This window comes from Stigmatopora nigra, chromosome 13 (genome assembly GCF_051989575.1).
Source record: "Stigmatopora nigra isolate UIUO_SnigA chromosome 13, RoL_Snig_1.1, whole genome shotgun sequence".
Lineage (NCBI taxonomy): Eukaryota > Metazoa > Chordata > Actinopteri > Syngnathiformes > Syngnathidae > Stigmatopora > Stigmatopora nigra.
This window is the reverse complement of record NC_135520.1, coordinates 8,985,187-9,002,979: the sequence shown is the minus strand read 5'-3', so window position 1 is coordinate 9,002,979 and position 17,793 is coordinate 8,985,187. Positions and strand designations below refer to the sequence as shown.

Here is a 17,793-nt window from a genome sequence, read left to right as displayed (position 1 = left end):
TCAGCCATCTGTTTTCTACATTTCGTTACAGGTGTCATTTGAGCCCTGCTTTAAAAGAACTTCCAACCCCTTTTTATTTTACTCTGTTTGAGCATAAACGTGCAAATTTAGGCCTTAATAGGGTTGATGACTTTTCCTTAAATTGGGGGTGTCAGTCTAATTGTAGTCATGGTTTTCTCCAGAGGGCTATTATATCTGAAAAATCATATAAATATACCTACATAATTCCCCATTGATGGCAGTAAATTTGAGGATGCCATATTTAATTAAATAGATTTAATTCATCACAATAGAAAATATTCTCCGATTTCAGTACAACAATTTTAGGTATAGTTTATTTTAGTCAGAAATGCAAAATCAATGGACTTTATATGCATCAATAGAATCATATTTGTGTGAAAAAAAAGATTGAAACAAAATTCCAAGGCATCTAAAACAAAACTTAATAAGGCGTTAAGCTAAATAATGGCTGTGTTGATCAATTTAGAAGTAGAAAAAAATACACCTGAACTGTCACTACATATAAATATTGTAAATATTAAAAATGCAAAGCTTACTAGCCTATGTTGGAAAGAGAATGGTCAAAATTTGAGCTTTTTCAAGTTTTGCCTTAAAATGCTGGATGTTAGCCTGCAATTCTGAAATACTATCTATTTAAATGAATGAAATAAAACAATATAATAATTATTGGGACCTGGTACCGTCCATAAGAGCATAACTAATTGATATCAGTCTGATCTTGCTGTTGGTCTATTAAAGCTGAGTACGCTCATTGAAAAACAATTGGAGCTCATAGATGCTTCATTCCTTCCGACATTCTCGCGGCTCGGGAATTCTCAGCGATCCTCAGCCAGAGACGTGTATTCGGAAATGTGAAATTGGAATTCAATTCCCCAGTAGCCGTGCAGCCGACTTGACGAGTGAGCCCGCGGAAGGCGGATCGATGGGAGCGCTGCGGTCTGATCTTAGTCTTCGGTACACACACTCTGGTCTCATGATGTCGACACGTTCAAATGTTTTAGAGTCAACTTTCAATTCAGTCGTGCAGGGGGTGGAACGTGAAAAATGAGATCAGCGACCTGCGTCAAAGGTCACGCTTGTGTACGCGTGAGCGGTTACAAGATGGCCGCCACTTAGAGTGGGTTTATAGGATTAATAGACTGACCGCGTAAGCCTTTTGTTTTATTCACTACTCCCAGTCCAACGTGTACCGACCTGACGACGTGCCACAAATAACAGGTGGCTGAAAGGCTTGGAAATACAATGTATTTTAACTCTTTGCTTGCCATATATGACCAATCACCTGGCTCTTTTTAATTGGCGACATTCATTTGATCCAACTTTAAATGGATGGAAATTTCCGTGTTGTTTTTGAGACATTTTTTTTAACAAGGAATTCCTTGTTTATAGATTCTATACTAAGGATTTCCCACATATTGTTTGAGAGACAGAGAGCCACATCTGTGCTGTCAGTCAACTGTTGCCTTACATGTTGGAGATCATGTTGGGGATAGGAAAGACCTCTTTGAGAAAAAAGGGCATCTGTTGGTCAAGTCCAAGAGTGCAAGTGTGTTAGAAATCTGAGTTTTACAATGCTCTCCACGACAGGTGCACTTTTATCACCACAAGTGTAGTTTCTTTTTCTATTCGCAGTTAGACACATTTATGTTTAGTTTTAGAGAGGAATGTAATGTGTGTGTGTGTATACGATATGCAACATTTCACAGAGATTCTGGTTGTAGATAACAACGATAAGAACTGTTTTACATTCGGAAATTGTATTGGCTATAAAAATATACATAATCGAGATAACCCAGCATAAGGCTACACATTAGACACACGTTTTCATGTGTTTGTGTGGAGAAGGTCTGCCTTCTTCCCAACTGTGAGGTCATTTTAATTAGATACCTGCTGTTGAACACATGTGCCCTCTATTGCTACGATCACTCCCTTACCATTTGCACACTGGCATCATGAATATCTTTTGAGTTGTGGCTGAATTTGGGTTTTCTTGATTTTTGTTGGGAACCAAAATTTCATACACGGGTGCACTGCAGGTTAAGTGAAATGAATCAACAAGTTTTACAGCATTTGAGAATATAAACCAATAAATCATGACACGTAAGCTTTATTACTGTATATTTATTTTTGAACTCAACAAATTTACTCCATTTGTTATCATTTCAATGGCAAAAAATCTATTTAGTAATTGAACGACAAGCTCAGTTAAAACATCACTGTGTGCATGTTGATTCCATCAGTATTACACAAGGTTTATTCACGACTGTTTTGTCCATCCAGATTTCTAGCTACTTCCTGGAGTTTAAAGCGTTGCCTCCCACCCTTAAAATGCAAACCACCCCCTCCTTGCTCACATCTGTTTCAATTTATTTATTGTACATTTTGTAATTCAAACCTACCTGGCATGAATCTCGCGGTGAATCGCTTGAAAGTTCTTCATAATTGGCAAAAGATTAAAATTGCTTTCCCCCCCAAAAAGTATTCACTGTATTCATAGCAAGCATTTTTGACATAAACCCATTAAAATACCATCAGGAAATGAAAGGTCAAAAAGAGATTTCCTTTATTCATAGATGGCGATAGACAACCAATCCAAAGCCTCTTTGTTCAAATTAGACATCTACTAGCGACAATTTACGCTCAAATAAATTCCCAATAGAAAAATGAAACAGTCTTCAAAAGTGTCTGTCTGTCATCATTAATGACACAAAAAGAATTGATCAAGAAATCATCCAAATAACAGTTTTATCCTTTCTTTTTACAGCACATATAGAAACCATCAAAAATAATTATAAAAGTGCACATGAATGAAAAGTATTGACCCAAAAAGTATGAATTAAAAGGAAAACAATACAAATGTCTCCAGGCTGCATGTCGGATGAAACAGTGTGGTTGATAAACAGTATTAACGGCATGACTTAAGAAGGGTGCAGACATGCTGACTTATCACTGTGTTTTCTGATGATAAGAACCCAACTGCTGTTCCTCAGCTAAACCCACCTCCTCCTCTAAGTATTCCTGGAACTCCGACTCGTCTGTCCGCTCACAATCTGCATTCCTCTATTTCAAGACCGAACCCCGGGTAAAAATGCACGAGGCTGTCGGCAGTCAGCAACTCTCTGCGGTATCAAAGACTCTATTGTGTAAGAAGCCCTCCACCCTAAGCTGCTTTCAGCCACAACTTCCACAGCCGAGGCTAAGTTGATTAGAAACAATGGCCCGCTTGGCTGACATTGTATTGAATCAGCTCGGGAATTTGGAGCTGGACTTGCCAAATCTTGTGTGCTGTGTGTGTCACCTGAGAGCCATTGAGGAAAACTGCACGTGTCTAACAAATTTCATCACAGCAGGTAGAAGACCTAGTGATGAGAAGTAAAACTTTTAAACCCTTATTTGAACCCTAAACTCTTCTATTAGACCCAACCCACCTGAAAATCTCCCAAAACCAACAAGAAATAGCCTAAAATCCCCAGAAAGTAACCAACACACTGGAAATTTCCACCCAAATGAATTGAAAATGAGCAAAAAAATGCCCTGTAGTGACACAAAATTGACTGACTGCCTACTATTGACAACGATAGAGGCCCAATTCACTTAAACTGGTTGTGGATGCTCATCTTTCATGCCATTGACAGTGCATCAGTAGCAGCCATTAAGTTACCTTTTTATGGCCAAAAAATAAACTGCTCTGGCTCACATGAGATCTAGTTGGTGTGAATGTGGCCCGTGAACCAAACTGGGTTTAACAGCCCTGCTCAGAGCATTTGTGGGCTGGGCCTGAATCTGATACATTGTTTCCAGCCAATACCAACACGCCAAGAAAGCAGCCCTCCCTTGGGATAAACACATGCGCACATGCAGACAGTAGTTAAACATACAACAGAGTTCTAGTGCGCTGAGGGAACTTGTTATCGGAAAAACATTCCAGAGGTATCTAGCCTAGTATACTCGCCACTCTTTGCTCATTTTTAGCAACACACACATCCACACTGTGGCCTTATCAGCATTGTAAAATGTCAGTCTCATGCCACTGTTGCTGGGCCTCAAAACAAAAGAAAGACTGACATCTCCATGGAGACCAATGCCTGTACACACCAGTCATTCATCCTATTGGAAAGGCACCTTTTTAAACGCTAATCTCCTTTTTATTTGTAGCAAAAGTGATCTCGCTCCAAAGCGAGAGGAGGAACAGGCCGAGATGAAAAATACCCGTTATGTGGAAAATGAAAGCGACTAATTAGACTTAGATGAAAAAGGAACCTGAAACCACAATGCTTTTTTTTTTCTTACTTCGTATGGCCACGTGAATTCCCATTGGCACGTTCGACCCCCCCACTGGCAGCCAATCACTCTTTTTCTTCTTGATGTAAAAAGGCGGTCATGCGATCTGAAGGCGAGGCCGCCGTTAAACGTAGCAATTCAAACATTGCGTTGTGTGTTTTTGAACTGCAGGAGCCATGCTAGTTAGCACAATCTGAAATAGTATCAAAACAATCCAAGCAGGCCAAAGCATTAAATGAGCAATGAGGCTGGCGGCATAGTTGAAGGGAGTGAAAGTACAGAAGGTTTACGACTAAAATCTCGTCCACGTAGCCGTGGCAGAATGCCTGACACAACAAATGTAAACTAAAGTAAGATTTATGCGACAAATGCCCCAGAGGAACAGCATTAGTAGCAAAAGAATGCAATTTCTGCAGAATGTTGAACTGAAATGCTGTGCAATTCATTGAGTTGTTTCAAGAAATTTGATTCATTTGCAAAGAAATGTGGAAGAAGGATGTCAATATATAAAATATCAATATTTTGGAGAAAATATTTCATCTTAGAGAATGGAAAAAAAATAGTCAACAAGATGTAAGATGGGTGAAAAAAGCTAGAAACAAACTTTTTTTTTCTCAGACAGAACAAAGTCCACTCTTTCTTTTGGTTGTTTTTAATACACTTGTTGTACCAAAACACAATATCCTGTGGATCATGAAGGATCAGTCAAACTCCTTGACAACATGATGAACTCTGCTCAGAAAACAGCTGGAATCTGCTTTCTATGTGAATGATACAACCTACTTCGGAAGTCTGAATGTATATTTCAGAAACGGATTTTGCCCCTTTAACTAACCAGTTTTAAACAGACTGAGGATTCCCCTGCATAAGTCTAAAAACAATTCCTTATTTCTATCATGTAGAAAGTTTCAATGTCACGTTGAACTTTATCTCTTGTTGTGCAGTTAACTCTGGAGATGGCATCGACTACAGCCAGCAAAAGCGAGAGAATGTTGGTGACCTGATTCAGGAGACTCTAGAGGTGTTGGAGCGTTATGGTGGAGAAGATGCCTTCATCAACATCAAGTATATGGTGCCCACTTATGAGTCCTGCATGATTAACTGAGTGTATCCAGGGTGCTTAAGTTGTTCCAATGCACAGTACCAGCTCTGCTCACTGCACAGAAATCAGTTTTCCATTGTTAAAATAGTAGCTGCAAGCATATTTTATCCAAAATTTTAATTTTTACTTTCTTGTATCGCTTGAAATAACCCTTCCATTTTGTGTCAACTGGGAGTGAGCTCTGAGACAAAACACAATTTTGTAGTAGAGAGGAGATTGTAGAGCAGAATACAACTACATTCAGACTTAAGACACAAGGTGAGGGAGCATCGGTGTATATTTTAAAAGTCTAGCTTTGTGTACACAAATGTTACAGTGATGGACAGTTTTATTCCAGGCTAGACAAAGAGCAATAAAACTGTGGAATGCATGAGCAGGTAGGCACAGTGCAATGGAAATCATGTTCTTATATTTTTATTACAAGTAATTATTTTCACTTGTATAATGAATTTGGTATAAAATTGTGGACAACTATCATATTGTTTTTTGGTTTACTTGAATTTTCTTACTATTTGGTTTAAATAACAATATTGTCCACTAATACTCTTGGGAATTACAATTTCACTAAATTTGCATACCAAAACACGACATATTTCCAATTCACAATGGCATTTTCTTTACACTTCTGGAATTCTGTTCTTGTGTAATAACCAATAATCCAATTATCCATCAATACAAATGAGTCATTAAAAAGCCAATTAACATTCCGTCATTTAGACAATGTCATTTTGATTTCCCTTCATTCAAATACTGTTGTTGCCACACACCTGATTCACTATCATTTTACCTTGCGCAGTCCAACTTGGCTGATTGTGTCACGCAGCCAGCTGGAGATGGAGCCTGTCACAACAGGAACCTTCGGAATGACGGCCCTCGGCATTCCGAGGAAAACTGCCGCTCATAAAAGTCACGTAAGCTTGTGACTTCTGCTAAACTCTGCACTCCACATTTGTTCCTCTTAACTCATTCACTGACCTTGACGTGTACAGGCATACAATCAATTTGCAATGGAAAGACAAATCACAATAAACTGAGAGAAAATATTAATTTGGCTAAAGCCTATCAAGTCATTAAGACAGTGAATGAAGGAAAAAATTCACTACAGTAATGTAAGTAATGTCAAAAAAAAGAAAGAAATTATATGGCATTTTTATTGTTATTACGACAAGTTTCACAAAATGTGTTCCCAGTGTGAAATGAAAAAAATGGGGTAGGTGAGTGTATGTGTGCATGTATTAACTTGGCCTTTGACTTTTACTTTAGAGGAAAAGGAGTGACAGGTTCAGAAAATAAAGCCCAGCTGTACATCCTCATGATGATGATGCCTTTTTTACTTTTAGAACAGATAAGATTTTTAAAAGATCCAACAGACGTGTCCAATGGTCCAAGTAGGGGAAAAAAAGCTGCCTTTGACTAATGGAATATTTATATTGTACTGAAGATCATAGCAAACAACTGGTGTCATGAGTAAAACATGTTTAAAATAAAGTAGACCAAGGAAAACAACAGATGTTGAGGAAAGAAAGCCCCTTAAACAGCTGTGATTATACACCATGACCCCTCATCATTACGGCCATTACAAAAGTCAAGAATGAAATTTGACACTACTTTGCAATTCAACTTTTGCCTTAAAGACAACATCACTACTCCAGAAAATGCGTAGGCAATCTGGAAAAACAAGATTGTCATTCAACTTTGTTGAAGCCAAAGGATTTAACTGGAATACATTAAAGCAGAAAGACCCAACTAGTGCCTTAAATCATTCACTGCCAGTCCTCCCAGTTTAAATGGGTAGGATATATGTCAGTATTAATGGCAGCCAACAAGTTATAGCATTTTGGATGCATTTTTCATCATAGCGTGTGAAGGGAATACAGCGGTGAAATCAGCTCTGGCAGCAAGTATTAATTCACTTGGCAGTGCCTCCTGAAATTGTTTGGAAAGTTCATCTTTGAAGCCAGTTTCACTTTGTAACATGAAATTTGACCATCAAGTTTGTTATGAGTTGAAGATTTGTCGGTAGGTACAATAAAAAATAATATTGAAAAACATTTAGAGCCAATAGAAAAACATATTGGAATATCAGGCTCAAATGTGCCCACTAGAAATGATAAAAACTGAATTGAACAAATGGACTTTGAAATGGGGAATAACTATACATTTACACTCTCAAATGCGAAGTAGTCTTGCAGTGCCTTTCTTGATTGGTGGGTCGAACTTTGTCTCGCCTGCGGTTGAGTGGAACTGTATCAGTAATGTCCCTCTTCACCCATCCAATTTAAGTGAGCCACAGGCTTGTTTGGTCAGTAAATGGTCAGGGTAGCATGTTGTTGACCTTCCAAAAAAAGGGCAGTTTTAGACGCTGTCACTCCGCCCAGACAGCATTCTTTTTAGCTTGCATTCAATGTCAGGAAAGCCATAATGTTTTGATACCGCCTCTAATATCATTCACTTTAAGGCCCAGTCAGTCTGATGGCTCAATTAGGTTACATCAAAAGCACTAATGGGCATTAAATTCTAAATTGTGTCCATTTCAACCTGACTAGGAAAGCCAGTGCAGCTCGTCAGGAAAAGGTGGTCGCCTGGAAAAGGAACAACGGCGAATAAACTCCATGCCCATCATGAGTAGACCTACGTGTTTACATACATGGCTGCACAGTCACGTAGACACGCATTGATGTCAAACAGCACCTAACAACATCAGCAAGCTGTAGTTGCTCATGCAAGTAAACCAGAATCAAATGAGCAGCCAATGAGGTTAGTCTGTCCACCGCAGGCATCGGTGCATGATTGGTTCAAACCTGCAGACTTGGAAAGAGCACTGATGCAAATGCATCCAACCGTTCGCCGACATGTAGTGTGTTAAGATAACAAAGTTAGCATTTGGATCAAGACGTCTAAGTAAAAATCCTGTGATTTTTTTTCTTCTGAATGGTAGGTGGCCCTATAAGTTTTTCCTACTCATTGTGCATAGTAGTGTGCAATAGTTTAATGTCATACAAAAACAACAACCTGGATGGAGATTGAGTTCTTTACTCAATTCGTCCTTGGGCCTAACAGAAACTGCATAGTGACTGTTGTTCCAAATCCCTTCACATCCAAACATACATGCATTGCAGTTAAAAATAGCTGAACTATTGCGCGTGAGTGCCAGTGACCACACGCTGGATTTCGGGGGTAATTCACATGACTGCGTTTTCCAGGAGCTTGGTGTCCAGTCACCTCGAATAGTCGCGTTCAAGCAGCGAGTCCACCTATCCGTCGTCCTTTCAAGGGTAAAATAGCTTCCCTTAATCCACGATGTGGCCTAATCGTCACTCCTCATTGTAACCGGACTCCGGAGATGGAGCCCAAACGACGCAGGGGCCCCCTCACTTAGCTGGGGGGGTTATTATTAGCGTTGCTAGTTCACGACAGCTGCTGCCGCTGCCCCCCGAGTCCCCTTGACGGGAGTCATTCGGGATTGGAAAGGCGGCAAACTTCCCGAAAGCTCAAATTCGTCCTCTTCAGTCGTCACAGGCCGGCGGAGATGCCAAAGCTGTCCAAACATCTTGATAGCGTTGTGTTGACGCAGGGGAAAATGAGATTGAAGAAAAAGTAGAGAAAAGACAAAGAGGAGAGAGGATATAATCAAACGAGAGGAAAGGGAGGGCCGATGTAATATTTGTCTGGTGTGTGTGTTCAGCAGAGAACAAACTCTACTGGAACGCCTCTTGCTACTCTGCAGACCTCTGCCAAGGACAAACATTTTGGTTGGAATTTTACATTTAAATTTCCTACAGGGCTCTATGGGATATGTTTTGACTGAAAATGTTAAAGGAAAAAAAATCCATGCCAATTATGAATGGGTTTTTCCTTGGATCTTTGCCTTTAAAAAAATAAACCTGGACATCACATTTTGGTTTATGTAGACCACAATATTAATATTTGGTATAGTGGGGACTACATTTTCAAATTTCTTAATTTTAACCTTGTATTTTTAATAAGTATTATCCCCTATAACATTATAGTGTTTTCCATACAACTACAATAATATAGGAACAACATTTTAAAATAATTCTACTACCCACTGGTTATGGCCCCCAATAATTCTCTATTTTCATAGTATTTAATCCATGTCTTGCCATTGACAAAAAATGATGCCCAATTCATTTAAACTGAAAAACATGCTGTGAATGTGTGAGCTATAAAGGGTTAAGTCACACAATAACGCAGCAACGTATTTGTCATTGCAGTAGCCAAAACTAACAGGCGTTGGTGGTGAAAAAAAGCCCAGTCAGCAATAAAGTATTCCTTTTTATCACTTCCTTTTCTTTTCCTTCTCTTTCTGCAGCTTCATTCCAATTGCAAAGATTGTTGAACTCTGAACACCATTGAGGACTTTGTCTGTAGATTTCCTACAAACGCATACATTTTCGTTCTTATCTGTTGGTCTTTTCAGCTGTTGGTGTGCAAGCGTGTGTGCATGTTTCGATTTCAGAACCGCACTGCTGGGTCAATCTTTGCCTGGACATGCGTGATCAATGAGGAAGCTTCTTCTTCCAGGTCTTATCACACACAAACACTCTGTTGTGTCATTGCTTTTGGGGAGGGCAGAGCGAGTGCACAAATAAACCAAAAGATATGCTTTTCACTTCCTTCAAATTGCTTCACATTGTCTCTCCGTAATTTTAGGATGGGGACCCAGACCAAATGGGCGCCCAAGCTTCTTTTGATACTACCTCCTAAACCAGGAAATTTGACATTATAGTAATCTGCCAGATTCCTTGGAAGCTGCAGAGTGAGCATTCCTACCTGGCCAAGACAAATCATTCCACTGGCCCATAAATGAAACTGGCTTAACTTGAAAACATATTTGGCCTTCCTCAACCCTGTAATCCAGTCGGCGGGTAGGTGTCAAATGTAACATGATGGATAGAAGTCTCCCTGCCCACCATCTCTCCCTCTCCTCCAGACGACACTAAGGCACCATCTTCTTACTGATAATGGAAGTCTGGCTGTTTTTGTTATTTTTGTATTTGCAGCACAAAATCTATGGTCATCTTTACTAAGTTAACTTTAAAATTAAGTAAATTCCTCATATGACTGTCTCATAATTGGCTTTTGTGACAAAAAAACATCATTTAAATGTCCTTTATTAATGATAGTGTGATAAAAGGGTGAAAAACACAAATTGAACAGTGATTATATTGGATTGCATACTGCACAACTGATTTTGGCTTAACCAACAGACTTTTTGTAAATAACACCGTATTTTCTGTTCTATTAATTACAATTATTCCTTAGCCTGGCCAGACTTGTGATTTATAACCTATAAATCACCACATAACACAAACTTATTACATACAAATAGGACAAACAGTTAAACAAGTGGCACCCAAGCAATAGAATGTTACCATTTTCTAATGAAAAACTAGTAACCTTACTCAAAAAATAAAGTAAAGGATATCCAATTTCCAAAACAAACACTCATTGCTTGCAGTCCATTCTATTGACTTTAGTGTTCTACTCTGCCTCAATCTGTAGTAAAGCGAGTTACTTCAAAAGAACAAAAGCTGTTGTTTTGTTTACTAAATGTGCCTGTCAGGCTTTTCTAGCACATCAGCAGAGGCGTCGTCACAAAGTCGGGTCCCGCGGCAATGGTTGGTACCGCCTGGCACGCCACTGCCATCCAACCAGCACCACTGGCACGCTCCTAGTGGAAAACTCAGGGCATTTTAGTGGGCTCATTATGAGGTAGCGAACAGCCTAGACGCATGTTCCTTAATTATCTGGATCTTAATTGGATTAATCGTTGAATAGAAAGCGTGTCATTAAAAATGACGAAGCCACAAAGGGAGCGGGGATTAATAACACTTGTGTTTACACACACACAGACTGGGTCTGTGTATTCACTCACTGAAAAATTACGAATCTCAACACAGGCAGGCACGCGTCAAGGTTCAAATGACCACACACGCCATCAAAGATAAGAATGAAAGCCATTTTCAAAGCTTGAAATAAATGTCAGCTTCTGTTTGATGCAATGCTTCCGTGACTTTTTCCCGGCGCTTTTAAAAAAGTGGAAAAATAAGTCTGGGGCGGGTGGGGAAAAGTCAAATAGAAAATCTAACATTTGTGTGTTTGGAAAGGTTTTATCTGTCATTCTTGAGTGATTTACTGTAAGGGTTCATTCCATTATTGGTATGGGATGTGTCACCACTTTATATTGACTCATATTGTGGAATATTTATTTTTTAACTTGGAAGAAAGAGTTTGTTCTCTTGGGTGGCTGTGCTCCCATTGAGTGTGAAATTAGAAATGTGTTTGTGCAGTCATCACCTTTATTCTCAGTTTGCTTAGAAAGTCATTGGCGGGCCCGGTAGAGTGTTAGAAGTCATTTTCATGTTGGATTTAATGTCTTGCTGCCCATTTCATGAAAGAAAAGGACAATAATCCACAAGAAATAACATTTTTAGGTCGAAGCAGAGTTGAGGAACCGGATCAGGTGGGTTTTGGGGGTCTTTGTGTCAATCACATGTCAACCTTGGTCACTTGACAGTAGTCATTAAGCTGTATTTGTTGTTTATCATTCCTCAGACGATAAAAAAAATGTACGAAAGTCGGTATAATGTTATGGTTCATTTGTATTCATTACATAACATAGACTGTGGATTTTGTAAAGTGAGTTTAAGGTTTCCGTACTCACAGTTTGTCAGTTTTTTCTAGCGTGTAATGAAGTTTTTTTTCTTGTTTTCTGGGCAGGCTTGTTCCTACTGGTTTAAATTAAGCTCAGTGGTAATTAGAGCAAAAATCTTACCTCATTTTTGTGTATACAATGCTTAAAGGGGAGAACGTAGAGGACAACATAGCAACTCTTTACTTTCATTGAGATCAAACCTTTCGGAATTCATTTCTTTTTTGCCTGACATTATCACCGCTCTGCTCTTCCAAAAGGCTCAAACTTAGCCTCAGTCAACACAATGGTGACAAGCTGAAGCCCGAGAGGTCAAAGTGCAGCTGTTGGAGCACTCACGGAGGCGGCGAGGAGGTTCACTCGCACAAAGACGTGAGTAGGCGAGCAGCAAGCAGACAAATTGAATGAGGCCCAAGAGCAGGGAAGGAGGGCTCGTATTTAACCAGACCCTAGCCACCTTTTCTTTGTGCAGCCAAAATGCCGCTTGAATCAGAACCATTGGTATGATTTATTTCCACAGGGAATGTGTAGAACTATGGCACGTTCTGTTCTTCCCTCTCCTGCATGTTAATCTCCTCCCAAGGTATTTGTAATACATTGGTACATTGACTTACAAGTTTAATTCAATCTATTGGCAAGTTTTTAACTCAAAAAAAAATGTTTTGGCCGCAAAATATCTGACTTCCTATGCAGAATTTGAACTGTAAGGGGAAACGAGGAGTTGCTGGCATTTTTTAGTTGTTGTGCGTGTATTCCATTGATCAGGCATGTTAATCTTCCAAGTCTATGTAGAAAGGTCCTCTCAAGGACAGGAAGATGAAAAGGTTTTATCGATTAGTGTGGCCTTGATCGATGGCTCCCAAGATGGATAACAAGATGTACAAGTCTTGGGTAACAATAGGCGTTGTGTTAGGACGTGGACCACACATGCTGATGTCATATTTGGGCTCACTATTTGACCTAATGGAACTGTAAAGTAGAATGTTGTTGTGCAAATCAATAGAAACTGATTTATTGGTAAAACAAATGGTATGTTGAGTGCCAAATGGGAACAAAACTCTGCCAAGTCGTAAGTGTTGTTACTTGGATTGAGCACTTTTTGTTGACTTTTTGTGACAGATGGAATCTGCTATAGGCAATACATTATGCGGAGGCGTAAGGCTATGTATTTACATTAAACTTCAAATGTAACGCTAAATCCTACGTCTCAGAAGTTGAACAAATACTGGTAATTTAGCTCATTAGTACTACATCTTATTGGTAGATGGGGATGCCATTGTAAGAATGTAAAAGGGATCAAAACTTCTTCAGAATGACTTGCTAAAGTATTTCTCTGCAGGTAAATAAAGTGTAGAGAATGTGGAATCATAATCATTCAAAGCAACTTCGTTTTTTGAAGGCTCTCTCAGCAGGGGCTCTGCCCCCCCCACGAAGATTTTGAAGTGGGGGGAAAAAAGATTTGAAACCGTAAAAAGATTTTTATTTTTGCTTTCCATACATTGAATTCTCCCTAACAAGTGGTCACGCACACCATGGATCATGGACATTTTGCTGCCTGCTTAATTTAATCTCCGGTGTTTTCTAATGACTATCCTAGACTACATTTTACAAGCACGGTTTATTACCTTGTCTGGAAGACAAATTGGAGGTTAAAAGAAAAGCTCAGATAAGATAAGAGTTAGATTGCTGTGGTCTTATTGTCGTAGTGAACCTCAGTGATTTTTGTGAGAATTGCTTTACATGTTGTTGTTATTTTAGAATATGGAACATATGTGAGAAGTCCACATACATAGACGCCAAATATTTGAGGTTTTTTTTAAAATGACCCAAGATAGTAATAAATTATTTTAGTGAGGGTAAACCTTTCCATAAAACCAAAACACTCACACAAACACAATTTTGGAACCCTTTCGCTGCACTGTTAAATGAAAATAGTTTATTTGGGAAGGCTGTTTTGGAAGATGGAAAAAAGTATGGCACTTGGATGTTCTTGAAAGTTTGGAGGAAGATTGCAATGTTGTAGGAGATAAAGTTGCATTTAAGCAATGTACATTAGTCTAAATTTAAAACCTTTTTTAAGCCAGACACTACCTGGTTTTTGGCCCACCCTGAATATTCTGTGTTGACACTTTAGGGCATGTTGTGCATTCCTGCGCACGTGTCGTGATTGGCCCAAATTCCTATCAATCATTTCTACCGACAAGATGAGCCCGCCCCTTAGGGCCTCTGCTCCGGACGCTCATTGGTTGTTCCATTAGCCCAATGAAAGTACACTGTCCAATCGGTGGCTTGGAAGGACGGAGCCGCTCCGGCGGAACAGTCCCTCGCGCCTACAGTGGAGGAATCGAACGTCCCCGAGCGCACACGGTTTCCACGAGCGGAGGGAAATAAGGCTTTCTATTTTCCTCCTCCTCCGCCGCTCCAACCACGCGAACACAACCGAGCCTGCAACAATTCGGGAAAACGGAGGGCATTCCAGAGTATTGTTCTCACGAAGAGAGGAGGAGCGAGCGATCCGGAGCCGCAAGTTTTTTTCTTTCTTTTTTCCCTTTCTCTCTTTTCTTCGTTTTTTCCCTTAACCACTACCCACCCCTGAAAATAAGGATTCTGTGTTCAGCGGTGCTTCGTGTTCCGCTCTCCCCGCCGCAAAGATGATGGTCGGAGAGGTCGAAGTGAAGGAGCGACCGAGGCCGAGTCCCGACTATTTGATGCAATTGTTGAACGAGAAAAAGCTCATGACTAGTTTGCCCAATCTCAGCGGCATCTTCACGCACCTCGAGCGGCTTCTCGATGAAGGTAAGAGGCATGCTGGTGGTGGTGGTGGTGCTACCGGGAATCGAGGGAGGGAGGCTGGCGGGGAGGCGACGTCCGGCGTCCGATCGGTTGCCTTTTTTTGCCCTCCTTCACAGATCGCCCTCTTATTGACTGACCATATCACCCCCGTTTTGTATTTATGTATTTTTCCCATCCCACGTAAGCAAGAGGTTGTAACAAAATGTCGCGTGTTGATTAGTACTGTTGACTTTGTGACTGGACAAAAACTTTCTCTTACTGCGCTTATAACACCATCGGTAACACTAGCCTCACGTGTTCCGAGTCAATAAGCCTTGTTTACGTTTATTGTGAACTTTACGCCACTTATGAGGCTCGTGGTTGTATTGTAACTGGGGCCCCGGTTCCACATGTTCCAGTAGTTTTAGCTTTGGGGCTAGCCACATTGTCACGCTAGCCACACCAACACCACTCACAGTTGAGCCAAACTTCGCTATGTTTCTTTATGGAACGCGTTGCAAACTGAAAATCAGGACGTTTTATCACCAAACTAACGCCCAAAGTTTTTTGATTTGTTTTTAAACGTATGCTTTCCGGAGTTGTTTAGATCGTTGCGTAGTTGTTGCCCAGGGGGCAAGATCAAGCCGCGGAGGAATGTTGTGCGCGTCTTGCCCAAACAATGGACAGTCGACGCCCGGAAACCCCCCCTAACTTATCCGTAGATCTACCATACTTCTCCCCTTTAAGAATAAAATTAAGCACGTTTTTCCTTCTGCTTTTATTTCCTCCATTTAGCTGTGTGGGACGTCAAAATTAAAACAAAAATAGCCCAACGTTGTCATTTGTATGTTTCGCACCACAACACGCCCACCTGCTATATTGTATCAGTGATGCAATATATATTATTTTTCATAAAGCCGATGGTTACGGGGTCTCCTTCCATGTCGGAAGTATCAACAATCTAAGCCGGTATGAGTAAGGAAGCCAAGCGGGTTTTATGTAACCGAGATGGGGACACTAGAGAGCGCCACAGCCCCCCGTAGTTGAAGCACAACGCCGGGTGGTGACACATGGAATTAAAACGGCTTTGCATTCTCGCAGGATATAAATACACCAAAAAATACGCCTTGTTGTTTTCTTCCTTTTATTTTGGACGCCGAAAAATACCGAGCCATCTCATCATATTTTTGCTATTGCCCGGCGTGCGTAGGCGCTCGAGTATGTTGCTGCTAAACCGGTCTGCACAGATTTCTCGACTCCCTTAAAGATGGTTGATAAGGAAAAACTCAGAAAGAAGCGAGCTTGGTTTAAATAAATGATTTGTTGCACAAGGTTTTGATGCATTTTATTCAGGCTTATTTAGATCTGTTGTGAGAGAATGGCAGGCGTTTTATTCACTTGGATGTTTTAGAAAGAACCCCCTAAATTAAGAGGCATTCTGTCCGTCTATGGTTATTCATACAAAAATGCATTGTTTTTACTTTCCTTAATGCTCAAGGAGGAGAGAATGAGCTCATATTTTAAGATTTTTATATTGATTGGTGTATTGATGGGCTTTTTTTCCGACTAACTTGATGCTTTGTGATTAACTGGCAGGTTTCAACCGGTATTGTCCTAAAGTTGGCTTGGATAGGCTCAAGCATCTAAGAAACTGAATTTTAATATATTATTTGTACCAGATGTTATGTCTTTTGTGATTAATTTAAATTCAAACCCGATGGACGAGACTGTCTGAACCAGCAAATTGATTTGTGATGAGCAGCAACTTGTACATATGATAACTTTCGTGCAGCTTTAATTGCATTTGACATCTATGTTTTTTCTACTTTTGGGCCATATAAATGACTAATCTTTGAGCAAGAGACAATCATTGTGCATTTCCGTACATCCTGTTGTGAATTTATGGTGTTTGACATACTTTCCCCTCTTGTTACCACTTTGGAACAAAACAGCATATCCTTGTAAATGGTCATAATAAAGTACCGCAATTCAGACTGCTCTTTTAGCACTCAAATTAGTGCGGTCCTCCCCCGTCCTCTTTCTTGAGAAACAGATGACACTGTCCACATGTGCCTGATAATTTTCCAGACTTTTGTCCATTACCCATGATCAAAAGCCTTCTAAATATCAAGTCCAGTTGTTTAAAAAAAGTGGAATATGTAATAATAACTTAATAAAAAAAAGAGACATCCCAAATCCTCCTGCTAAGGACCATAACAGAATGTATGGAGCTTCACATAGTATCAAACAAAAGTTTTCCCCGACTTTCTTCAAGAAATAAACAATACTATATTTGCACTAAGTTTCCCTTTCACCCCCTCAAGCATCCTAGCGGTTTACGAGGGGTTTCCACAGCACCCGGCCAAATATTACCCCTTTGCCAGAAATTGCGTATGTGCGTGATGAGAGTCACCTCCATGCCGAGAAGTCTGAAACGTCTGGATCCAGTTAGGGATTTGTTTGCTTTCCTTACCCTCCCCGCTGGTGGTTCGCCGCCCTGGTGTGACATTCAGGACTTTGCTTGCAAGCCAGGCCTGTGATGTAAGGGCAACCCCACCCATTAGAAATGATTTGTTTTTTTATTGGAGTATCTAACCAGTTAAGCACTTGCAGCTAAATCCAACACATACTCCCTCTGAATGTGTCGGTCTGAAAGTATGCTAGGCTGACAGCTGCATGAATTCCCCTGCCTCACCCGCCCAAATTTTGAATATATGCCTCTACACAGCTGCTAGTATGATAAAGCGAAAAGCAGGCCCCACCCTAGTGTCTCTCCCACCCTGCTATAGTGGATAACCGTCCATGCACACTCATTTTGTTGCTGACATGTATGTGGTGCCTCAAGGTCATTGTGGCAGATTGACAGCCTCGTGCCCCCTTTTGGACCACCCCATCCCTTTGCATTTCAGTTGTTCATCTGCCCGAGGTGACACCTGCAATG

General features: G+C 40.3%; 2 protein-coding genes across 10 annotated transcripts in view; both read left to right on the top strand.

The window, feature by feature from the left end:
* Positions 1-6,692, top strand: part of pacrg (PARK2 co-regulated) — a 142,858-nt gene extending 136,166 nt beyond the window's left edge. For all 4 annotated transcript variants that reach the window (XM_077731102.1, XM_077731101.1, XM_077731103.1 and 1 more), the window contains one exon: positions 5,247-6,692. In XM_077731102.1, coding sequence (XP_077587228.1) covers positions 5,247-5,407 — 161 coding nt within the window. In that variant the 3' untranslated portion in view covers positions 5,408-6,692. The remainder of the gene's footprint in view (positions 1-5,246) is intronic.
* Positions 6,693-14,379: 7,687 nt separating this feature from the next.
* Positions 14,380-17,793, top strand: part of qkia (QKI, KH domain containing, RNA binding a) — a 44,083-nt gene continuing 40,669 nt past the window's right edge. For 2 of the 6 annotated variants that reach the window (XM_077731006.1, XM_077731005.1), the window contains exon 1: positions 14,380-14,876. In XM_077731006.1, coding sequence (XP_077587132.1) covers positions 14,732-14,876 — 145 coding nt within the window. In that variant the 5' untranslated portion in view covers positions 14,380-14,731. The remainder of the gene's footprint in view (positions 14,877-17,793) is intronic. The other 4 variants (XM_077731009.1, XM_077731008.1, XM_077731007.1 and 1 more) reach the window with 3 other exon arrangements.